This window comes from Hermetia illucens, chromosome 3, assembly GCF_905115235.1.
Source record: "Hermetia illucens chromosome 3, iHerIll2.2.curated.20191125, whole genome shotgun sequence".
NCBI classification, from domain to species: domain Eukaryota; kingdom Metazoa; phylum Arthropoda; class Insecta; order Diptera; family Stratiomyidae; genus Hermetia; species Hermetia illucens.
Genome location: NC_051851.1, coordinates 29939695 through 29966099, shown reverse-complemented (window position 1 = coordinate 29966099; position 26405 = coordinate 29939695). Strand labels below are relative to the sequence as shown.

Sequence of the window (26405 nt, the reverse complement as noted above, 5' to 3'; positions counted from 1 at the left end):
CACCGGAGGCAAGTAGAGTTGGCCTAAAGATAAATACCAACAAAATCAAAGTTCTCAGTCTGACCGGTCATCGCACTCTCCCTATCTGGATTAATGTAAGGGCATGAAAGACGTCGATCATTTTATATATGTAGGAAGGGTGGTTTCTGTCGACAGTGGCACCGAACTAACAGGCTAGGTGGCCGGTTTAATTGCAGAGGGGCAGAAGAGGCGAGAATGGCGCGGTTGCAAATATAATCGGGCGACGTAGTACTTTGGCACCGCGCGGAGTAATATAGGAGCTATAGGGTTGTTTTAGTGGTTAAAAATTCCACACACTGGAACATATGGGGGTCTTGAAAGATATGTACTTTCGGAAATAAAAAAAGAGACAGAGAGCCAGCATGGCAGAAATTAATTAGCGATTGTGATTGGACTAAAAACGCTTAAGTAAAGGAAATCGGTGAAACCCCAACCCTGAATACTGCAATCAGTCCACTCAACCCTTTTATCATTAGTATGGTTTGCCTCACAGTAGTTAACTTCGTGAGATACGAAAAACCTCACTCGGTTTCAGTATCATCATCCTTAATATTTTGTAACTGATAAATAAACACCAACATCAGGACAAGCACAAAGATGGACACAAATATTCATGACAACTGGGATTCGACCCCAGGGCGACGAAATCGAGAGACTGACGTTCTACCAACTCGCTCAGTGCACTACATTTAAATAAGAACAAAATACAAATATCGTCATACGGTTCTCATTTATTCTCCATCATTTTCACTAAAAAGTACAGTCCCTGAGGAGTAATTAATTTACATTATTTAACTTTATTGATTTATTTTCTTTCCTGGTATTTTATTATATAAAATATAACATTTGTGTAGCTTTCACAATATTTTAGGACAAAAAATTACAACAAATCAGATCACCATTTGTAGGTGTGATTCTTTCATCACTTTTAAAGATAATTAGGGGTTCGATTCTCAGAGTTATCTATTAGCAGAACGCTCGCAGAAACGCAAACGAAAAGATTTATCTTCGGAGCAAAACTAGATTATTTACAATGTCTAAGGAAGGGTGAAGTTAGTTGCAATAAATTATTATGAATATGCAGGAAGATTTTCTTGGTGAAAGTATTTCTTTGTGTAACTTTTTACAGTTAGTTAATACTTATAATACTTTTTCAGATATAAACTATTGATCTTTTCTACATTTATTAAATCAATTAAATTCGTAATAAGGAACTATGTGTTGTTTTGTTTTTCATTTTCATTAAATTCTTTTGAATTTGATTTTAAATTTAAGATGCTACTTACAGTTCTGTGTTTCCATTTCTTACCATGAAGCAATTTTAATACTAATCAAAATTTAGTTCAGAATTTTTACATTATATACAGAAAGATACTTTTAGATAAATAAATGATTTTTTGAGACTAGTTTAACACATTTTGACTTAAGTTTTATGGTTCTTTAATCAGACAGTTCTGGTATATTTTGATGAAGGTATTTGACTGTATTGAAACGACTCCTAAATTCGGGAGATTGAGAAGTTTTATGTCATTTGACCATTTCAAAGTGCTAATTTGATGCTTCAACTGTTAGTATTATTCACGGTGTTTGACTTGATTACAATGAATCAAGAAGACTATACACACAGGAGGAGCAACTAGGGACTAGGAAGGTGAGTGGTATTGGTGTGTCAATGTTGCCTAGATGGAAAGATGGATCTTGGATGCATCTACTTATTTCCTCCACACTTCTTAGGAGAGCAAACATCGACCTATAGTCGAGAATTTTGCACGTGTTTGCTTCCACGAAACTTCCCATAGAGGAATTTTGAAGCATATTTCATTTAGTGATTCCATTAAGATCCATTACCATTAATCCGAAATTAATCTTTAAGGAAACTCTGGCTTTGGTTCCCGTTGTGCGCACACCAATGCACTGCATCATGTACAATACACTAACAGTAGCTTTTGTGTGCATAATTTGTCTCACGCAATTCCCGGCGCGGTCGAACGAGCGCAGGACTTTTCCGTCTCCATGAAATTTCTAAGAATGTGCTGGGAGTTGGATCTCGTGTGTATACTCTCCTTGCAACGAATATATAACAAATCATAATTTAAAATTTCCTCAAGTCCTTCAAGTCGATTATTGTTCTTATTTACTTCAGATACGTATTTCGATCAGCCATTTCCTGCTTTCTTCAGCGGAACCTGAGAAACTTGAAGGGAAGCGAGGAACTATTAAAAACAAAAGAAATTCTACAAAAGTAAACTCTCTACTAGATGCCGTCAGTAATCATTCGGGTTTGAGTCTGAACTGCTGTAAAACCCTGAATATTCCTTGGATTGACTTTCACAGCAACTTTCTCATAACTGAATTTGAATTAAGAGGAAAAAACAATTAATTTTTCGCGAATCACGACAAACACCGATTAATCCGCAAATAGACCTTCATCAAAATTTATTTCTAGCAGTCATCAATCGACATAAAGACTGGAACTAGTTGGACTCCCTACTGTTTTCGCTACTGCCCGGTAGGCTATTCTCTATCGTGGTCGGTTGCGTCGAGGCTTGTTGTTGCTGTTGCTGGGATTGTTGCTGCTGAGTCTGTGCAGATTGCTGTTGGTGCTGTACGCCATTGCTGGTAGTTGGCGTTGAAGTACCAAGAGCCGTTGCAGTGTGACCGGTGGAAGTTGATTGATTAATTGGCTCGGCAGGTATCAAGCCTTCTTTCACTCGTTTCTTTTGTTTCATTCGTCGATTCTGGAACCAGATTTTAACCTGGTCGAGGGAATGGAATTCGAATTGGTTAGTAGTCAGTTGTTTCAGATGCTTGGGATATTAATTGATTTGTTTAATTTATTTGTCATAGATTTCTGACAGTTTCTAGTTTTTACATTCATTTATGCAAACATGCACACATACCTGAGTTTCGTTTAGTTGAAGCGTGTTTGCAATTTCTATACGACGGGCTCGCGTCAGGTATCGATTGAAATGAAATTCTTTTTCTAATTCAGTCAGTTGCTTGTTAGTGAAGTTCGTTCGTCCGGAGTTGTTGTTGGTGCCAGCCAGGAGAAGCGGGTTGTTTGCTTGTCCAGGAAGAACTCGACAACCATCCAACTGTTGACCAAACTCATGCAAACTAGTGGGCAATTTAGGCGCTAAAATAGACAAAAAAGAATAAGAATTAGAATAATTTACGCCTCTAATTTCACTTATCTGCAATTGGAATTGCATCAATTATAAAAAAATCCAATCATGATATTAATGATTAGGGAATCGCGCACGGTTGTTGGCAGCCAACAGAGCCTATTTTAGCTTACAAAAACTATTTCGCTAGAAATGTCTCACCATAGGGTCAAAACTCTTACTGCACAAGACAACGATCTTGCCAGTCCTCATGTATTCATCGGAGACTTGGGGGTTTTAGCAAGAAAAATTGCGAACTCTTGGCCGCGTTCGAGAGAAGAATCCTCCGAAGAATTTTTGGCCTCCTACATGAGGATGGACGATTCCTTAGCCTACATAACGACAAAATCTATGAGGGATACCATGACCTGATAAAATCCGGTTCAATAGGTTACGGTGGGTGGGTCACTTAATCCGTATGGATGAGGATGATCCAGTGCGGAAAGTCTATAAGGGCAATATCTATGGTAGAAAAAGAAAACGAGGCAGACCCTGCCTGAGATGGAACGATGGCGTAGATCAGAACGCCATACAGCTTTTAGGGATATCGAATTGGTGGACCTCGGCGCAAAACCGGGATGTCTGGAGTTCCTTATTAAGGCAGGCCTAGACCGGATACCGGCTGTTGCACCGCTAATGATGATGATGATCAATCGTCGGAACATTGCTATGCCAATAGAAAAGGTAGATCGACCACATCGTCCATAAATGAGTTTCTGCTTCAGGTGTCCACCGCTAAAAATCAGGGAAAATAGTGAAGGCTCTTACATTGGATATCAGCAAGGCCTATGAGAGAGTTGCCCTTGGTCAATATTATGAGAACGAATAAAATCCCAACTGACATCTACATGTTGAGGTTTCTTGAAGTTAGGCCAACTGATGCTGGATGAATGGCCTGAAACAGTTAGAAATGGCTTATCACAGGGAAGCGTTCTGAGCCACTCTTCAACTTATACAAAACCACTCTTTTTAACAAAAACATGAATCAGTACATATTTACCAATATGCTCATGGCTTTTTGTTACTAACAGCACATAAAGATAACCAGCGTGTCGAAAAACTTCTACATGACCAACTCAACATTTTCGAGTGTGGTGCGGTTAGCGTCCAGCGTAATCACATTCAAAAAAATTAGAATAACTTCTTCTCTGTCAATTAAAAATCACACCACCAATATGGTCGGAAAGGCAATGAGAGCGGCAGGAACGGGCTTCTTCAGGGGCCTCAAACCAAAAAAAGCAGTTAAACTGTTTCATGCGGTGGTTAGACCCATTATGCTGCCACTTCTACCATTGGATCACCCAAATATCTAGACAATAAAGTAGATTCTGTAGTTGTCACCCAGCTCAAAAGGTGCCCGGGGCTAATCAAGTCAGCACCTTTCCACGTTGCCTATGCACTTGCTAATGAACCCCCACACAACTTTAGAAAGAACCTCCTAGCAGCCAAAGAGTTGATTAGGCTTAAAAAAACTTCACCATCCTCTTAAAAACTAGTGATGGAAAACCCGCTTGCCAACAATGGCCTCTCCAAAGTATATAAATGTTTCAGGAAAGTTTTTGACCTCATGATATCTCACGAGATTCGGTACGAATTGCAAAGAGCGTGTATAGGATTTGCGGCACCCGCCATGCCACTACGCCGAGCATGAATTTCGTGCATGTTACCGAAGAGAGGGTTCGACGAGTTGTAAACAGCTCGAAGAACTATGGGGTAGGGAAGGTTCATGTCTGGATCGGGTGCAGAACTTCTGGTACAAAAATTTCACCAGTAACATGGTCGGTTAGCAAACATCTTAAATCAGGTCAAGATTCGGCCGGAGGAATTTCACCCTTCTTCACTGTGGGGATTATTACCTACCTTATCCCTGAGAAGGACATGGTGCAGGACTCCGCAGACACAAAACCGATTACTTGCTTACCAACCCTCTAGAAATTCATAACGTCCATTATTAGTGGAAGGGTCAATGCGCACCTCGAGACCAACAGGCAAGGGTTTTGACAGCGTTCTTGCATCTGTATCGCATTGATCCGAAACTAATAAAGTTCTTGGCGAAAGTCATCGAAGGGTGGTACACAACCTTATCAGTGCCTTCACCTGAGGGTGCGTATACCTCAGAACCTATCCGTATTCGAAGGGGCATCTTCCAGGGGGATTCTTTGAGCCCCTTTTGGTTTTGCATGGCACTAAACCCCCTTTCATGGCTACTGAATGACGCTAGAGAGCATGATTTTGCAATAAAATATGGCATACGTGCTAAATGCCAGCTGACACACTTGATGTACTTAGATGACATCAAGTTGTATACTGGTACTGACGACCACCTTAGATGTATGTTCCGAATAGTTGACATGTTCAGCCGTGATATTCGGATAGATTTTGGATTAGAGAAGTATCGAATTCAAGCCATCCCGACATAGCATTCAAAATATGACCGAGACAGTCTTCTACAAGCACCTAGGAATTCTACAAGGAACCCATGCTCGATGTGGTGATGTGGAGGATGCTCTGCTGTTCGAATTCCTGCAGCGTGTAAAGTTGGTGCTGAAATCGTATCTCTCGGGGAAGAATAAAATAAGCGCATTGAATGTATTCGCTATCCCTTCACTGGCTTATGCATTCGGAATATTCTCGTGGAGGAAAACCGATCTGGAAAATGTCCAGCAGCGGGTACGGACTACTATGTTCAAATTTCGAATGAATCATTCAAACACTACCGTGGAGCGGATGAACCTGCCTCGTGACATCGGCGGCACAACATCATTGCCAAGTTGACTCCCTGCGCATTTATTTTTACAGCAAAGAGCAGGCGAGTCCCTTGCATGCAGCTGTTTCCAGGGCAAACTTCAATTAACTTGAAGGATTGATCTATGATCCTCTGAGTGGAGTAAAGTGAAATCAATAGCGAAGCGATGATTGAAAGTCGAAGGCAATGCTTGGTAAACACGTGAATTGTCTTCGGTAACCATTTTTCGATTTGCGTTTGTCGAATAGAGACGTTGGATCATCTCACTTCTTGCTGCACTGTTATGGCAACGGTACAAAACACGAACAGGCATAATGCTGTACGGTGATCCTTCCAAACCTTGCATACAAGCATGGGCTGATCACATGAACATATTCGGTTTACCGATATGAGCCGCAATCAGTACTTTATAGTTCTGCTTACAGCATGTATTGGGGTGATAACTGATCGCTATACACCACACGATTAGCCTGATGTGATATTAGTTGACAAGACGGGTCGCTCCGCGTATATTGTTGTCCACGGACTCTTTTTTTGGGCTTAACACAAAAAATTCAAAAATTAAAATAGGGGCGAAGACGGCTTACGGTTTCGTACCGGGCAGAGGCAACTCGTCGGACGCTGCCTCACCTGTGCCCTGAGAGCGGCGTGGCCGAAGCGGTTTGTTAGTGTTATACGCTCCTTTTTATAATTCGCAAAATATAACATAGATGCGAATTATAATAATAATAATCGTTGGTGATATGGTTACCCTGATTTGACTCAGGTACTCTTTCACAGCTGAGTCGGTTGGTATTCGACATCCCGTCACTAAAACAAATTCCTTTGTCACCAGCGCAAGAAGAACGGCGATGAAAGAATTGAAAATGAGTGGCAAAATTCTCCGGGAATTCTCCAAATAGCACAGGACAATTATTAATGCTTTGAGAGATCTTGTACTCAAGTTAGGACTGAGGAATTGTCAGCAAAGCTCTCATATCAAAGTTGTCTTATTGGTGTAATGTATTGTACTACAAGACTTCAAACAATATTGGTATTATACCATATTAAAGTGAATCATTTATCATTACTAGTTGCAAGCTATGTGAAAATGCTTGCAAGATTCTAAATTTAAAAATATTATTGAGATGCGATAGTCACTTTACGTATTTTGAAGAAATGTTGACATTTATACTTATATTATCATAAGTCTCCAGAACAAAGGGATCTTACAAAAATTCAATCAATCCGTATAAATAGTGAATTGAAATTATTTTTTTCCACTTGTGTGTTGGATTCAAACGAATCAACTCATCCCCGCTAAATTCTGTATGAATTTCCATTAATTATCGATAAAAATCGTACACCTGCTAATCTTGCATCTCACAATTTTCGTGACTTCCCCCACAAAGGCTGCGATGAGGTAAAAATATCATTTCTATTAGCATTCCACCTTCACACACTTATCCGTTTTTTGAACCCTCCGTGACACGCAACCCAGACAGCCTCCTCGAGATCGAATCGCACAGTAGTTTGCAAAACTTTCTGTTTATTCTTTCCTCGCGGGGGTTCACCGAAAATAATACAATACAGTCGTATCATAAAGTTAGTAACTACCTTTACCGGCCACTATGCCATGGAGAAGTATTCTATTGTGGAGAAGATCTTATCGCCAGACCGGCCGGTTAGCTTGAATGACGGCCAGTCAAAAGTATGACAGTGCGGAATAACGTAATAAGGCTGTAATGGTCTAGTTAAAGGTGTAATGTGTGGCACGAAATGCCGCACAATGTATCGATTGTATAATGATAATGTACAGCTACGTATTCTGTTTTCTAGTTGCCAGTTTTACGTGCATAAGTGAAAGAATCCATTTGGGAATATTGCGGGGTTTCTTTTATTTCCAAAAGAAAATTTTCTATTCTTACTTCCTTTAGATGTTTACTTTTCTCGGATTTTCACTTGATTTTTGAACTTACGATTTCCGGGAATATATAGATACATATATTAGAAAATTAGGGAGGAAATAGTCGTATGTGTATGCATATTTAATAATAGTTTTAAAATTATGATAAATTTTGCTGTCTCATCAGATGAAGTTTTCTCCTAAGCTTCTCTGAAAATTGTTTTCTTTCAAAAACGTTTTGGGGTTATTTAGGTACTGTTTAGCGAAGGCAAGGATGGATGACTACTCATGGTTTTAACCTTGCACTGGAAAAAACCGAAGTAGTCATTCTGACTAAAAAGAGAATTCCGACCCTGCGTCCCATATCGTTCGGCGAGTCGGTAATCGAGTCAAAATCAGCGGTAAAGTACCTCGGGTTGACTCCTGACTCAAAGATGAGCTTTTCTGAGCAAATCCAAGCAGCAGCGAACAAGGCTGCGGATGGAGTTTCGGCGTTAAGTAGGCTAATGGCAAACATTGGGGGTTCTACGTCTAGTAGGCGACGTCTCCTGATGAGCTCAACGCAGTCTGTCCTGCTCTACGGCGCAGAGGTATGGGCTGGCGCTCTTAACAAGGAGGTATATCGTAGACGCCTCGCGCAAGTACAGAGACGGGGAGCTTTACGGGTGGCGTCTGCGTACCGCACTGTCTTTGAACCGGCCGTGATGGTGATCGCGGGAGTTATCCCCGTTGCCCTTCTTGCTAGGGAGCGTCAGGCCATATACAAGCGCAAGGGAGATGAGCCAAGGGAGGTGGTTGCTCGCGAAGAACGGCAACACACTCTAGACGAGTGGCAGCTCTCTTGGCTAAATGAAACTAGAGGCAGATGGACTGCGCGGCTCATCGGCAACTTAGGTGCGTGGCTGAATCGGAAGCATGGTGAGACTGACTATTTCCTTACCCAATTTTTAAGTGGGCATGGAAGTTTTCAGTCTTACCTGCACAAGATTGGAAAGGCGCGTTCTCCGGATTGTGTGTTTTGCAATGGAGTTGTGAACGATGCCCACCACACTTTTTTTTCTTGTGGAAGATGGGATGGTGTTCGTCAGCAGCTCTATTTAAACACAGGGGATCTCTCTCCAGACAACATTGTCGAAGAGATGCTGAGGACAGCTGACAGGTGGAACCGTGTTGCCCATTACGTTCGGGCCTTTCTCGTTGCTAAGAAGATAGAACTCGACCGGTGGAGGAGCCGGATGGCAGGGGGCTCCTTGAACTGACAGTTCCCTTCCTCCTCTCCCCTCCCGTTGGTGAAAGGAATTCCCTGATTTGAAGGCTCCGTAAGGCGGGAGAGTTAGGGGGCTGGCCCGAAGTAATGTGACAAACGGTTCCAGGCCAGCTCTCTGATGATGGGGAGGTGTTTAGTTGGTAGTCCGACAACGTACCGCGCGAATCCCCGCGCAGTTCGTCCACGGTATCTAGCCTTTATCCTGATGGTATCCGGATAAATTTGCTTATTGAGCTTTTGCTTGATTTCCACTGTCATCTCTGAATTTTTGTCACCATTGTTAGAATACTGCGCCTTTCTCTCCAAGACAACATTGATGAATGACCGGAACAGTTTTTCGAACAGAACTTACCTGTTGTCTTTCGACGACTCTCGCAATTTTCCTGCAACTTGTTCCCTTATACCTTCCATAATTTCCCTTATTTCTTCCATAATTTAATAATGACTTTCCTCTCGCTCACATAAATGTCTTTTTCTTTATTTGCCATTGCAATAAAAGTACTTATTCCACAATATAAACTTTATACGAACTTGCTAATCACATGCATAACTAAAAGCCAATTAATAATAGATCCAGGATGATTTCAGGTAAGTGCATTTGAGACGTCATATTCCGGGGAATTCCCTAATTCGATGAGTGTATGCTGACTTTTTCTGCTTTGATTTTGTATGATTCCTGGAAAATTGCAGTTATTTCAGAAAATGCTCAGACGAAAATAATGAAAATCAGTGTACCCAGTGATTAACAAATACTTAATCGATAGCCGAAACAAAATCTGGAAAGAATATTTCTGCTAAGTTTACATTATAGAATCAGCGTAGCACACAAATTAGTGTAATTTGCCTCTATGACTCTTTTCTTTGATGAAAACTCTTTCATAAGCACTGAACTTGTAATACATTTTTCTTGGTGCAGAGATACACGCTTTGGATGAGAAAAAATTTAAATTCCAACCGCTTCCTCATTGCTTTATAGTTTTGAAGCAATTTTCCGAAGGTTTATAATGATTTTAACTTTTAATAAAATTATTGAAAGCATTAAATCAGCTTTGTTAGATAGGGTTCGTTTACATAACACGGGGCACAGTTTCAAAGAACCAATTCAATCTTTGGATAACGAGAAGCAATGTATAAACATCCCAGCAAATAATTTTGCTAGTAATAGTTATATTTGCACCAAAATTTCAGGTATTTGAAAGGAACTTGAGTGGCCAAAGGACCACTTTGAGCTTTATTTGTTAGCCACAAGGTGGAAGCTATCCCACAAAGAGGAAAATGGAGTTAACCGTGGAGATTATTTTGCATCTTGGTGGAACTACAATGTTTTGGCATGTCCTTTTCCAGTGCTGCTTTAGCTATATGACCAAAAACATCCAATTCTCCATACTTAATTCCTTTACGTTATTGCAACAAAATTTCTCATGTCTGTAGGTCCTGAGGTTTGCAATCGGGTAGACACAAAAACTTCCAACTATTACAACATAACGAGTAATAAAACAATTTGGTAAAGGTTGAGCTATTAACTCAATCTCTGGAGGGGAGGAAGAAGATGTCTCTTGTGAAATAATGGCAGGCATCCCCCTATAAACTTATGGTACCTTATACAGAAGGTAAACAGAAGAAAGAGGAATGTCCCTCCTCTCTAGCCTCTTTGAAGAATTGAGACCGCAACCACCCACCTTCATTAGAAAATTTTGGCTTCTCAAGATGAGGTTATTTTGATGTCGTAAAGGCGGGGTTTAATTTTGAACTACCTCCCTAGAGGGTGGAAGGACGGGCCATTTTCATAACAATAATAAGGTAATTGGTAGGGCAATCGCGGGGGTACATTCAGGTATTCTATTTTGGGTCTTAATCTGTATAAAACACGAAACCATTTTCCCAACCCATTTTCGGAGTTGCGAGATATATTTTAGCATGAAGATTTAATTATCCCTTCTTGGCGCATACTTTTATTTTACCCTAATACATCTTGTTACAAAATTCTAGAAATATCTATTGTTAAATTTGTTATTAAAGAGAATTCAGCTTCTAGCTGTATCGTGACTGGTTTCGGATATAAATTGACTCTGACTGTGAATGAGTACTTGAGTCAAATCAGGGTAATATTGACGGGAGAGTGCAATCCTGATCACATTGCCTTTGAAGGGTTCCGTAATCCTGTAATTTTCCCTTACGATCTCGAATGTAGTGCTGTAATACACTTCAAGGGCCGGATGCAATTGGCTTGGGGGCCAACGATTTTTGTTATTATTAATCATTTTCGAGGCCTTAGCGCTTGGCTACACTCTACCCAGATGAAGTCAGGAGATTTATTATTTTAAAAAAATCAATAAAAGTTATATGAAGTTTTACTGGAACAAAGCTTAAGAGACCAATGTTCTCTCTATCTGATCATTCAAATGCAAAGATTGGAGTCGGAATCGAATATCACTAAACACAACTCTTGTGCTTTCAGGCTCCATAATGTGGATCTTTGTGTCCACAATAAAAAATAATCACCTCAAATTGGCAATGGTCGTTTGGTAATCTCTAAGCGTTGAGGTTCATTATTAGATCTACTTACTGTGAATTGTTTATTGACTCTCTTCTTGCTCCAAACCAAGAAAAGGACTAATTTTCCGATAATATCGGAAAGGATTTTTTGTTTCTCACTCATCGATATTCCGAGGACCAGTTGTTCTCTTCGTCATTGAGTCTTACCCTTTCTCAGTGCATCCTAGTCTATTTTGTGTTCTAAGTATAACCAGGTCGGACAAAACGACCTATACAACAATAGAATGAAACCAACGTAAAAGGGCATGCTCACGTTACATTGATATTGTTCAATGTTGACTAGCCAGTAACGTTCTCAAAAGACCTTTAAAATTTTTGACCCAAGGGCTATTCACGTTTAAGCTGAGATTGAACATCTGAGTGAAACGCTAGTTGAGAAATTACAAGGTAGGATTTAAGAACATGAGTGTCGCTTCTTCATGTTGTTTTAGGTTTGTTTCAGATCTGAAGCCCTACATAATGTATGTATACCTGCTAAATTTACCAAAATATAATGAATAATATCTAGCATGATATTAGAAAGTTTGCTAGAAATCCTACAATTATTAACAAAGGCTAAAATTGTGCTTTTCATGTAAATTTACTTCAACTGGCCTATCCATCTGCAAATTTTGATATTTCTATTTTGGGTCCAACAATTCAACTAAACAAAACCTTGCCTCGAAAGACATCGTAAACCAGTCGAAAAAAGGAAGTTCACCGTTTTAGGTGTGAATAAATTTCTGCATTTTTCATGTCCTAAAATTGAAGTGGAACGTAGCTCGTAATGTATATGCATTTAGTGTGTCAGAATATTCACATAAGTGTGATAAACATTTTGTCATCGTTGAGCCCATTTCGGACCTTATCTTCAGGATGTACTTTCTTCAACCATCGCGATCCACAGATTGCATCTTCCAATTTCCACTAAAGTGCAGTCTTGGTCAACAGAATCCGCTCAGCACTTTCAGGGTGCCCCATCGATGTTCGTCCTTCTGTTTCTTTTTCGAAAACCCTTTTAGGTATCTGAGTGTCGTCCATACATTGAACGTGGCTAGCCCATTGCAACCTCCAAACGCCCTGACTTGCTGTAACTTTAAAGTGGGCAACTTTGGCCTATTAAAACTTTGTTAATAACACCAAATTTTATGGTACCTTGCATTATATTATAGCCTACATTACTTCAAAATTATATGAATCTAAGGCGAAGACAAAAATGTTTTCTAGTTAGCTTTCAGAGAATATAGCAATATACTAATATTAATCTTATTTGAGGAGGTAGATTTGAATCTAAACTACAAATTTTAAATTACAATCGTTTGTTTCTGTTTGACATTCATTAATTATTGTCAGTATTTATAGTTCAATTGAAGCTTTGAAAGTTTAGAAATTAATATTCTTCAGCACTATAAATGTATTCTGACTTTTCCGAAGTTCAGTGACTTAATGGGATTATCATTTTAACCACTGTGCACCTATTACACTTACTTTTATTTTTTGATGAATAAAATCAGTTGATAAACAGAAGTTAATTGAGAACAGATTTTTTGAAAGGTTACTTCATGATTTTTTCAGATTTTTCGATTGTTCTGGCTCCCGCGTCTATCCCATTACAACTTGTATGGAAATTAAGACCCACTTGGGAAAGTACCAATGAAGGCCTCTAGTCTTATACCCCATAGAGTTATATTGATAAAAAAAACAACTCCTCCCTGCATGCAAAGCCACCCCCCCCCCCCTTCTCCAACTTAATGTAGGATTATATTATTTACTGAATCTTAGAGTTCAGTTTTTCCATATTACCACTAAGGTTCGCATCAAAGTAGACAGTAAAACGATGTTAATGATATCTTGTGTCGCACACTTCCGCAGGGTGGCAAACGGTGTGTGGAAAGGATCCTTTGCGTTGGTTTGCCCATAAACATTCCACCACTGTGTATTGCAAAAAAAAAGACTCCTATGAGAAAAGAGCCTTGGTTAAATCTTAACCAATATTTCCTTAGATCCACAGGAGTCATATTGTAACTGGTTCTCTCAGAGTAAACTTTTTTTTTCACAATCTTTTAACTTTATTTTCAGTTGGTATCTTTCCATATTTAGGCAGAGGTTCATCTTTTGTTCAGGCAGAAAATATTTATCTCACCTTATTTACACGACCTCTGCTAATATTTCGTCCCCATTCACTTTGGATTCTCTTTGACACTTTGGATTATCGTTGTCGACCCGTCGATATTGCCTGCCTCCTAATATGTGGCGGTCTATCTGCTCACAAAACCTCCTGTTACGCTAAAGTACCTTCCTGCCATTTCGGTTCTATTAGATGTCACTACACTAGGTAGGCCAGGAATTGTTTTTTGAATTGAGCATTTGTTTTTTTCTTAATTTTATAAAAGTCACACAAAAAAGTAATTTGGGGCAAGTGTGTTATCATGACATGTGCTATCTCACCTACTTGAAGCGAACTGAACTAATTTTGAGAAGTAGCTGGAGCCTACATTGTCCACGGGGCAAGTATCCACTTTTTGAAATTTGAAAATTCTTGACGGTTTTCTCGCCGAGTACGGGCGATTATTTAGATGCTACGCCTACCGGTGGGATTTCATCATCATCATCAACGGCGCAACAACCGGTATCCGGTCTAGGCCTGCCTTAATAAGGAACTCCAGACATCCCGGTTTTGCGCCGAGGTCCACCAATTCGATATCCCTAAAAGCTGTCTGGCGTCCTGACCTACGCCATCGCTCCATCTTAGGCAGGGTCTGCCTCGTCTTCTTTTTCTACCGTAGATATTGCCCTTATAGACTTTCCGGGTGGGATCATCCTCATCCATACGGATTAAGTGACCCACCCACCGTAACTTATTTTATCCACAACCGGACGGTCATGGTATCGCCCATAGATTTCGTCATTGTGTAGGCTACGGAATCGTCCATCCTCATGTAGGGGCCCAAAAATTCTTCGGAGGATTCTTCTCTCGAACGCGGCCAAGAGTTCGCAATTTTTCTTGCTAAGAACTCAAGTTTCCGAGGAATACATGAGGACTGGCAAGATCATAGTCTTGTATAGTAAGAGCTTTGACCCTATGGTGAGACGTTTCGAGCGGAACAGTCTTTGTAAGCTGAAATAGGCTCTGTTGGCTAACGACAACCGTGCGCGGATTTCATCATTGTAGTTGTTATCGGTTGTGATTTTCGACCCTAGATAGGAGAAATTGTCAACGGTCTCAAAGTTGTATTCTCCTATTCTTATTCTTCTTCGTGTGTGTTTGACCAGTGCGGTTTGATGTTGTTGGTTGATTCGTCTTCGGTGCTGACGTTACCACCATATATTTTGTCTTGCCTTCATTGATGTGCAGCCCAAGATCTCGCGCCGCCTGCTCGATCTGGATGAAGGCAGTTTGTACGTCTCGGGTGGGATTTACTTCGATAATATTGAATCTTAAGGCGATCTATGATCCGGCAGTCCTGTCAGTCTATCTGGCTGCCATTCACGTACCGACAGGCTTGACAATTCAGGTCGTGAAAGGTGTTGAGATGTATATTTGAGATATGTCTGTGTTTAAGCTCCTCAGCGATAAAAGTGTTCTCACTACCTAAACGGTCTATGCGGCGACCGTCGGTCGGGCGAATTAAAGCACATACGTGCCGGATTGCCTGATCTAATTTTGGGTCGGCCAGATGACCGAATTGGTTTTCAATCAATCGCTCGCCGTCTGAACAGTCTAAACTGACAGGTCAGCCGGATGCCACTTACACTCCGGCTCCTAGTTAACTGAGGACTGTTCAGGCATACCTGACAGTCCTGGCAGATTGTGGATGGCCGCCTTTAAACATAACGTGAGCATGAATCGGAACGAGCGTCACAATCAGGCTTTGGCCCTAGTTGACCTACGCCTAGACACGTGTTTTGTTTGCGTTTTAGAATGATGGTTGGTCCTGAGTCCTCATATTCTCAGCCGCTCTAACCTAGCGATGGAACCGTTAAGTATTTTTTATTCTAAAGAGTATATACTTGTCCAAACGAGTGGTAAGTATACTGAAATGTGGAAGCCAGCTGCTTCTGAAAATTATTGCGGTACTCTAACAAATAAATAAGGACTGACTCTTATTTTAAAACAAAAAATACTGATCCAGGCAGGTTGCGTGGCAGCATCTGAAGAGTTGCCCCTGTCCTGCAACGGAACCGTCAGCTAGTTTTCAAATTGGAACAAGCATTGGCATCAGAGTTTTATATGGATCTCATTCTGAATATTATAACCTGTAATATGAACGGTCAGGGGAATTGATAATTTATCAAAGATTATATATGTGCTATTTATATATATATATACATATATTATTCGGAAACGTTATTTTATCGCCTATTGAATAACATTTTTGCCACTTTTATTATTACTTTTTTTAAATAAGATTACTTATCTAGTACTTTTTGAATCACGTCAATTCACTCTTTGGAATAACTCCCTCGTATGTACGTAGATTTAACTGATATTGACTCTTCAATCAAAATATCCCATCACTTGTATGCTTGCATTTTTGTGTAATCTAGTAGGCTTGCCGAAATAAATCTAAGAATTAGGAGGACTTAAAGCTATCACATGATTTTATTGTTATTATATGCATAGAAATCTGTAACGTTTTTTTCTTCATTTCAATTTTCCATTCAATTTCTTTTGATTCATATAACGAGTCACAAGACTTATATAATCAGGTTGGATGGGGTGATGAGGTTTACCGAAGAACATTTTTTTTATTAATGAAATACAACTTATCAGAGGATCGAGTAATACATTTTTAACCTATTCACCGTTCAATAGGTGTGACAGACAAACAAACACGGTCAAGTATCTTTAGTTTAATACAACTTTCTGTTAATCACGATTGGCACACTCCATGTTCTACTGTGACGGATTTCTAAGACGTGTAGCTGTCTAATGTGCTCCTCTGAGATACAACGGGCTTGATAAAATCTTTCTGTAGATTTTATCTTTTTCAATCAACTGACAACATAGGTATGTACAAGTTTAAAATGATGGGTAGTGCTGCAGTTAGTCCAGGTTTATCTAAGTCTGTTTTGTTGTTCAAGTGAAACTTCAGCTTAATGAGTATCTTTCATTAATATTGAGAAAGTGCGTATAAATTTCTTCCTTCTGCAGAATGCATAAGTGTTCAGGACTAAGATATTCCATGGATAATTTTAGATACTGGAATATTCGAAATATTTCAGATACGTAAGAAGATATTGTTCATAAATATATACAAAACTATAAACAAACACGCAGCCTATAGTTGGATATCTATCTTTTTCATGTAAATACGACTACACTAAAGGTCAATGGATTGGAAATTTTCTGTCTATTCTCCTTAAAGAATCATGTCAATAGTGCGGATACCCATATAGAAATGTTACAAGTACACTATGATTAGAGACAGTAGTACGTGTCCAGGTTCAATTCAAAACGGTAACCAGCGTCAAAGTGATGTTAACTTAATGTCAGTCATTCTTTTGTTTTCTCACCACCATACCACCACCACCTACTGTGCGAACCTCTCCTCCAAGAAGTCCACAATCTACGATTCTCCAAAATTGGCTGGCGTTCTTGGCTCCTCATTCGCTTGAACGCTCCCTTGGGGGCGAATTTTTGATTTGTTGTTTCTTTAATAAATCGTGACTAATAACTTAACAAAGTGGTTCTATTTTCTGATCCCTCCTGTCAGTTAGTGTTTTCAATTAACAAGGAGAACTCAACAGACAAGATGGCTCGTTGGCATAGTCTTGCTGTTGCTTAAATGGCACCAGCACAGTCATCCATCTCTTGGATTATCTCATAGCTCAGTTGTACGTAGCAATTCGTATCAGCAGCAGTAGTAGAAACGATGTAGCAAAAGTCAATCATGGCAAATTGAAAGATAAATGACAGATTGACGAATTTCATCAAGTCATTGTCTTGAAATTAACCCTTTCATTTTCTTAATGCCTGAGAAAGGATACTTCACCCCCGTATGTACGAGTATATGCATGCATGATGGACAGAATTGACCATCTGTCCATGAGCAAATATTAAAGTCGCTTTTATGCAACGGATTAAGTAACACATCAAACAGTGGACACTGGACGTTAATGTTTCAGTGTTATCTCATGGGTGAAAGGGTAGGAATTTTCCTGGAGACAATTTGAATTGGTTTATTTGCTTGTGGGTTGTCGGGTGAAAGTTCACACATTTAGCGCGTACATGCTTTAATTAATCTAACAATAGAGGCTGCCTGTGGACGGATTGTCTACGTAAACTTAGAATTTGATGAGACAATTTCAAATTGGAATAATTAAGTTTCAAAAAAATTAGCAAACAGATGATTCGAAGTCTAATAAATTCCAAATCCGGGCGATAATTTACATACTTTCCCTAATATTCTCAAAGGATGCATTTGAAAAAAATGTGTTACTTTTTCTTCTTTCACGATCAATGACATTGCTGGCCAATAGCTGCCCCCGCTAGGTCTCTTCGCCAGCCTTGTTTGTTAAGGTGACGAACGAGGTTTTTCAACTGTGCGATAATTCCTTTGCAAGTGACCTACTCCAACCATCCTGACGAAGAGTTCTTCTATGAACTATCCGAAATCTTGACTGTAATGATCCCTTTTCTTTTGCCGCAGCCCTCTAGTCTGTATGAGGACATCTTCTCGGCACATCATCTGAAATTATAATCACCATATTTGCAATTCTTTTTGAATTTGTCTTTTCAGTACAAAAACTGCGTCCGGCATCAAGCCGATGCGGACTTAGGACACCCCAACCCCTAAAAAAAAGAAACTGTTTAGCTCCGGCCAAGCTTTTGGTCTGACCTGTAGGCGGATTAACGAAGAATATAATTCGCACTCTTGTCGTCTTTTGCGAGTTATAAAAGGGAGCGCATAACATCCGTGAGCCGCTTCGGTCACGCTGCTCCCAGGACAGAGGTGAGGCAGTGTCTGAAGAGTTGCCTCTGCCCTGGTAAGAAACCGTAGCCGTCTTCGTCCCTCTTTAAATTTTGGAAACTTGAGTGTTAAACCTAAAAGGAGGAATCCGTGGACCATCAAGAGTGGGAGCAAGTTGCTCTCCATTTGGTCCGGTCCGGCATCAAGTCGATGTGGACTTAGGACTCGCCAATCTCTAAAAAAAGAAATTTTAAATGTTAAGAGTGTTGCTACCCCCTAAGAGATAACAGAATATTCTTCTCTCATGGATAAAATCGCAAGGCATCATAACAAGCGAATACGGACTATTCCTCTAAATATTATAGAAGCGAAATTAATACACTTAAGCGGACCAAAGCCGTCAGGATTGATGGTCTATTGACAGAACTGCTCCTTCCGCCCCTTGTAAATGTAGAGTAGAGTTGAAATTTTGAAAATCTGAGTGTTTTCCTATGGAGTGAAATAAGTGGCTAATAAACCTGGAATGTATTAAAGGACACCTCGAAAATTTAATCGACAGAAAGTTGGTTGGCTCCCAGCCCTGATACTCCTGTGTCGAAGTCGTTGATGAATAGTATGATCCTCCTCCTATGAGTTTAGATCCCAGTTTCAACAGAGGATGCATCTCCAAATAAAATCTCGGTGACTCACAAGTAGAATCTGTCATTGATGCTCGTCCTCCTCCAGGTAACAATATACTTTTAGCGTAGTAGGATCTTAAAATATATGTAGGTACCAAAAACTAACGTAATATTCAGATTGTTGACATTGACAATGGCTTCTAGTGTCGACTGCTGCTACTTCTCAAAAGTTTGAAGTCGGAATGAAGTTTGGATCGGAATTTGGAATGAAGAACTACATCTACGCATGATCCCAAATATTCATGGACGTAATAATTAGGAGCAAGCATTTTCAGCGCTGAAGCCGAAGGTTGAAAGTGTTGCAATTCGGCTATCTCTGGTCGAATGATGAGGGTTTAGGCAAAATTGAGTGGTCTTGGCTTGGCAGTTCGGGCAAACGCATACCCGTCATATCAGCATCAAGCCTCTCAGTGAAACTCCTTTGATGGGCAGAAGGAGTCAATTGTCACGCAGGATCCCCTCAAGACAAGAAGACTAAATACAGGAGGACCAAATTAAGTATCTAGGGGGCATGAAATATCGTGGACCGTCGACTTTGTGGTTAATTTGCTGGAATGTCGGTGTGTCGATGGCATCTAGATTGTATTCTTATGCATGTCTCCCCATCCTATCTGAGAAGGCGTAGACAGCAGACGTACACGGTCGAATATACGCAATGAGTTTTATTTATCATACAACTTCAAACAATGCTCAAGGAGCATTAGCTCTAGTCCTGTGTTAGTCTTCTTGCATTAAGGTTACGTATTGGGGCTTTGTAGTTTAAAAGCGTAAGTATACCGTTTAGCTGTTGTATTGCAGAAAGGACATTATTAATCAATTTTGCAGATAACCTACCGGTGGTTGGTGTCGCAAAACTGAAACTATATCTGGGGTTGGAAAAGACGAATGTTGTTATTATCACCAAATGCAAGAAAAATAATGCTGTCTATCTCCGAGCTACGAGGTCGTTTTAAGATTGTTAGTGTTTGGGGCTAACAATCAAGACCAAAATCAAATCAAGGGAGACTTGAATTATGCTGTGGAAGACGTGCTAAGGCTTAGCTCATGTTAGCAAGGATTATGTCAAATATGTGGGGAGCGAGATGTAGTTGCTTTTCCTGCCGGGGTGGTCCAACCCATGTCTTCATTGGGTGAGGCTGAATACGTGATTCGGAGTATTAATGCCATAGCATCCTCAGATTCTTTTAATATAACAGGTGAGATCAGTAAACCCACTAGGTGAAAGGGTAAATATCTTTTCAGATTTTTCGGTTAAGTAGTTTCTGAAAACAGGTCCTTCAAATAATTAACCTTTTTTGAATCCCTGCAATCCTTCCATTTGCAACCAACGTCAAAACTAAAAACGCCGGAAAGTACTAATCGAGATATTTCTTTTGATACCCCACGCGACTAGATGTATACCCCTCTTTTGTATGTTGAACAATGCCATCCACAGCATGTGAGGGGATTCACAATTCCCACATTTTCTCCAAATTTCGTATCAACAGGGATAAAGTCGCTTATTTCCAGGCGGATCGAGAATGCGTCCTCCCTTAGGTCAGCATTTTCCCTAGTCTGAATGCTTCTTTGGTTTGCTCAATATCCTCACAGTTTCTGAAATTTTCGTTCCACGCTTTACAAAGAGAACTTTCTTGTGTTGGCTTTCCTAACCGGATGCATGATATATACATTTTTATACCATCGGCAGTTGTGGTTTGCCAAGTTAAAGTGTTTGCAAATATCTCTCTTCAGCTAGGCTAGGCTTTTGCACCTGCACGGTATTTCTTTTAATGGGGCGATCGTCTTTTGTCAATCAGCTGGTTTTGTATGCATCTATGATGACTTCATTAAAATCTTCCACGATTGTTTTTGTTAATTCTTCAAACCTCTAAACGAGTTGGATTGCTTTTCACAAAAACTGTTCTTTTGAAATTTCTTATTATTCCTTCCATTTCAGAAGTTCCCTCTCTCTCATAGAATTATATTCTATGGTCGGACATAAAATGCTCATTTGATACCCTCCTATGCCTGACTAGGGTGCTAATAAAAGTATCTCCTCGGATTAATCTAAGACTTCTTGTCTAGAGCTAGTTAGCAATGTTGATATATGTGCTACGAGGGTGATCAAAATTGGTAACGTCTATGCCTTTAGTTAGGAATTCTTAAAGACGTACACCTTCAGATAGAATTATGCAAATTCTTGGTTTTTGCGAATCCCAAGTTACCTGTCAATTTCCGCCTGGCAGACCACGGATCTTAACTCAGAGTTCTTGAACCAATAACGCCAATGTTGTTCTTGGCAATTGTCCTGAATAGTATCGCAGACGGATTCTTTTTAGGGTGAGGTTTATCTAAATAATTCTAGTCCTGATCATTCACACCATTATATTTTGGACCTTCCTTCCTATGTCAGGGTATCTTTCTCCTCTGATAAATTTGATCACTGATTCGTGACACTTTTCTAATTAGTAATAGGTCTACCTCCCTTTTCATTTTTGCCTTTTGGGTATATATTCCTTTGGTGATTTCTTCTCGAATCTTGGCTAGTTTTTCTCGTTAACCCTACTTTTCTTGCTTTCTCCTCCTGCACGTGCACTGCAAAGCATACAAATCCGTATCTGATAACAGAGTCAGGCTCCCTTAATTGCCTCTAGTGGTTGGTCATCTACACTGATTGTGAGCAACTTGCCTTTTTGTATTTGAACATTCCGCATGAGAATGAAGATCATAAGAATTCCAGCCGTAGCTATGTAGGACATTACAATTTTGGCCCGTGGACCGTTGCAATTTTAGGCGAGCAAACATATCTGTTTAACGCACAAATATAGTTAATGGTATAAATTCCATAGAAGAGACTGATGCTGATGGTTCTAGATATGGATCTTATAGCTATGTGGACACCATGGTGGCCACTATCTTCTATCGATGGAAATAACGGGTTCCAAGCTTCTGATGGTCACTTATTGTAAGCACTGGCGGTCATATCAACACCCGCCTCAATAAGAATCACCATAACCAGCTCAGCAATACAATAGTGGAAATAATTACAATATGATCCTAGCTATAATGTTTCCCTTTTGGGGAAATCAATAAACTCATTATCAGCCAGCTCCTCAACCTCCTTAAAGTGCACCCCAAACAGTTTACGAAATCCCTAGAGCTCTTGAGCTTCCCAAAGCTTCTTCCTTCTCGGATCCTAGTTTACTTTCTTCTTTTTCTGTTTTGCTAGTGAATGCTTAAGTCATTCCTGGATCCCCTTAAGGGTCTCTTCTGGATTTAAGCTGTTTTCCATTTGGCTTCTATACCACTGAGACCTGCCTTCTCTCTGATATCCGGAACCCTTAATTTAGACGTGATTTTGCTGACCTTTTCTTCCGTTTGACAATTATTTGTCAGTTGTAGATGAAATCGCCAAAGTTTGTCTACCCGGAGCTGCGTGATTTTTTTCGGTTTGCCATTGCCTACCAATTATTTGCATTGTAGGGATATGGCTTCGGCTGATGCCTAGTTTGGGCGTTGGTTGCTATTTGTTGCTATTTTTATTATCATACTGAAGCCATTCTCAACGAAGCCCTCCGTAACAACTATAAGGGGGAAATTGATGCTGCAATAACCGCTGTAAACAAAGATCCTGGAGATGAAGCATTAACAAATGATCTTCACAACCACCTGAAGAACGTTGTTGATATGACCACAAACATATTTGGCTTAAGCCGCAAGAAAAGTCGGAACGCCTGGTTCGACGATGAATGTAAGCTAGCAACTGATCGAAAGAATGGCGCATACCGAGTACCGAGTCTCAAAGAGCGCGGGCATGCTCAGAGACTTATCACGACCTCGGCCGATCGAAGAAGACTTTACAGACGGAAAAAGGAAGCCTGGGAAAACCATCAAGTCTGTGAACTAGAAAAGTACAGGGAGCAACCGCACCAACGCGTAAGTTTTACCAACAAGTCAGCAAGTCAGCCTTATACATCTCGATGCTCATCCTACCGAGACAAAGAGGGAAATGTGATATCCGACAGAATGGGCATATTGGAGCGATGGGTTGAGTATTTTGATGAAAGGCTCAACAACCAAAATATCGGCGAGTTGAAGATCCTGCCAACTGAAGATGACGGACAAGCGCTGCCACCACCAATCATGGAAGAAACAGTCCGTGCAATCCACCGGCTTAAAAACTATAAGTCGCTAGGAGCCGATCGAATTACAGTCGAATTGGGGGGAAAGTATGGGACAGCGAATTAATACCTAACAACTGGCAACGGGGCATTATCTGTCCCATACATAAAAAGGGGGATATCACGCAGTGCAGCAATTCTAGAGGTATCACGTTGCTGAGTACCATCCATCTCCGCTATCCTGCTTGGACGGATAGCCCGGTACGGCCAGAATATCATTGGCCCATACCAAAGAGGTTCACTCCAGGCAAATCAGCGACAGATCAGATTTTCTCTGTGCGGCAAGCGATGGAAAAACTGTTGGAATAAGGTCATCATCGATTTCAAGGTCGTCTATAATATAAACGAAGAACTTTTTGCCCCCTACATGAAGATAGCGATTCCGTAGACTACATAACGACGAAATCTATGAGTGATACTTCGACCGTCTGGTTGTGGATAAAATCCGGCTCAACAGGTTATGGTAGACGGGTCACCTAATCCCTATGGATGAGGATAATCCCGCCCGAAAAGTCTATAAGTGTAATATCTATTGTAGAGAAAGAAGATGAGGCAGATTCTGCCTGAGATGGAATAATTAAAGCATTTAGCAACGAAGTTGATAAAGACCAGAAGGTTTGAAGTTGTAGGTCTATGTTTCACGAAACTCCCGCTCTTTGACAATGAGGTGACCGAAGTGGGCGGTCAAGCAGTCGTTGATGTATCTTCTCAGGATTTTGAAGCATGTCCGTACGTGACTCTTGTATTTACGTTAATTTTGAGTATATTAGATTTGAAGCTTTTCTCAGTCAAAAATTCCAGGAAGTATAATGTAATGAACGCTCTCAAGACCAATTGCTTACCATTTGTTCCTTCCTAGGTAAATATGAATATGGCGGCGCAGTTTAAATTAATGATGTGATATAATTAAATTGGCTTCACGTCGGTTCCAATATTTTTCACTAATTGTTTATAGAGTTAAAATATGCGTACAGGTGTTACACGCATACTAGTTTCATGTGAACATCATATGGGGCCATTAACAATAAAGTAAGTTTGCAGGTATTTATTACAGTTCTCCATGCTACCTGCTATTTCCTTTTCCATAATTCCTTGAGCTTCACCGAACGGAGTACTCCCGGCTTTTCAGAATGCATACATACATAAGAAATTACATCTTTCGTACTTTTCAGTGTACACGAAGGTGAACTGCACGCTGGCTAATTTCTTATGATAAGTCCTGACACTCACGCAAGCCTAATTTAGTTAGATGGGGAATGCTTTACTGGTTTTCAGAGGTAAGTGGATTTAAAGAGGGTGGAAACCGGACAGGATATGTTTTTATCTAGTTTTTTTTGTGACAAGTACGATAAAAATTATATGATTATAATGCAGTGCTGTGGTCATTTTTGATAGTGAAAAATACCTCTGGACTACTTTATAGTCTATAATAGAATTCAAGAAGTAATTTCTACTCAAGAGATGAGAAACCCCAATGAGCTCCTTTCACATGAAAGATATTGCACGTCAATCATTTTGCAAGGTATGTTCCTCCCGAACAGCACAGAAAGATATCAGTCCAAAAAACGAGAAACTGATTCTGCTTGCAATAGACCTAATGTAATGCTTACAATATGTCACTATTATTATCTAACCATATTCAACCGGTAAACAAACAGAATGCCCAGTAGCAGCGTGTCATGTTATTTCCTTTCATAAATGTTAAAACCGTTTAAATACCTCCATTTCCCGCGATAACACCTTGTGTGATTATTTGATTGAGATATTACGAGCTGAGATACTTTCACAACTTTTCCCGACGGCGTATTTCCTCACTTGTATAAATAGTCCAGTGTTTTCAAATCTTTTTCTACTATCGGCCGAAAAACCAAATCAGATTGTATCTTTTTTGAAAAAACAACCTTAGCATCGCCTACCCATCCAAATTTTTGATTGTTATTCAATGAATGCGTATGATCTAATTTAAAATATCTAAAATCGCACTAGCCACTTTATTGTTTTAGAATTTAATTTCCATTTAATAGTTCAATTTGCACAGAAATACATAATTCAAAATCTCCAATAAAATTCCCCCTAAATCAGTTTCGAACTTCTGAAATCATATGTGAACATCGGATATAAAAGATACTCTGATCTAAATAAAATATTTGAACAGTGGTAAAAATGCATTTCACATTAGGAACGATCGAGTTGTCGCGACTAGACAATACCGTGATGAGACTTTGCATTTGATTGCAGCAGCAATCCAGGGAGCCTATCCTACAGGCGCCACACTTATCAGCTCTTTGTCTGCGCAAAGGTGGGTAAAGTGGTAGATTTGAGGTACAAGTCGTCAGTCGACTGAATCCAAATGTTGTCAAATTTTGATGTCAATAAAATTATGATATGGGATTGTTTAAGGATTAGTCGCGACCACGGTTGTCAATGTCACCCTTGACTCTTGGCGCATCATATGGTTAATGTTTTTTTGACTGTCGTCTGTGGAAGTATGCTTTTGTGAGTTTGGGGATAAACGATGTAAATGCAATGAAAAAAGAAATATAGGCAGTTGGGTAGCAATTTTAGTCAGTTTTAGACGTTGTAGTATGATACATACTTTTATTACTTTGCTAATTACTTGCGGCATATTTTTGGAATGTTACTTCAAAGTCTTTAAAAAGGAGCTGTAATTTAATGGCTGCATTTATCAAACTATGTTCTTAGAATTAGAATTTAATATTAAGAGCAGCTTTTCCAGCTTTCGATTGAACCTCCCTCTATAGCACATATATTTCCTGGACAGATTTTGTCACTATGGGAAAAGGGTCGGGTCCTAAACAATTGGGAGGATCAAGATTATTTTGTATAAAATATGAAAGGAACAGAAAAGCATGATGATTTACAAAAAGCTAGACTGCTGATGAATTACCCTGCTCTGGACGAAACCACAAGTCGTCTATAATTTTGTTGCAAATTTCTATGTTAGCACAAAATAAAGGGGCGTGTTGACCAAAAACCATCAGGAGGAGGACTCACCTCCATTCCTAATCAATA

At 39.8% G+C, this 26405-nt stretch overlaps 1 protein-coding gene across 1 annotated transcript in view; it reads right to left on the bottom strand.

The window, feature by feature from the left end:
• Positions 1-744: 744 nt before the first annotated feature.
• LOC119652613 (homeotic protein labial) overlaps positions 745-26405 on the bottom strand; it is a 113207-nt gene continuing 87546 nt past the window's right edge. The window contains exons 2-3 of the mRNA XM_038056850.1: positions 2922-3157; positions 745-2777 (exon numbers count right to left, since the gene is read on the bottom strand). Coding sequence (XP_037912778.1) covers positions 2496-2777; positions 2922-3157 — 518 coding nt within the window. The 3' untranslated portion in view covers positions 745-2495. The remainder of the gene's footprint in view (positions 2778-2921; positions 3158-26405) is intronic.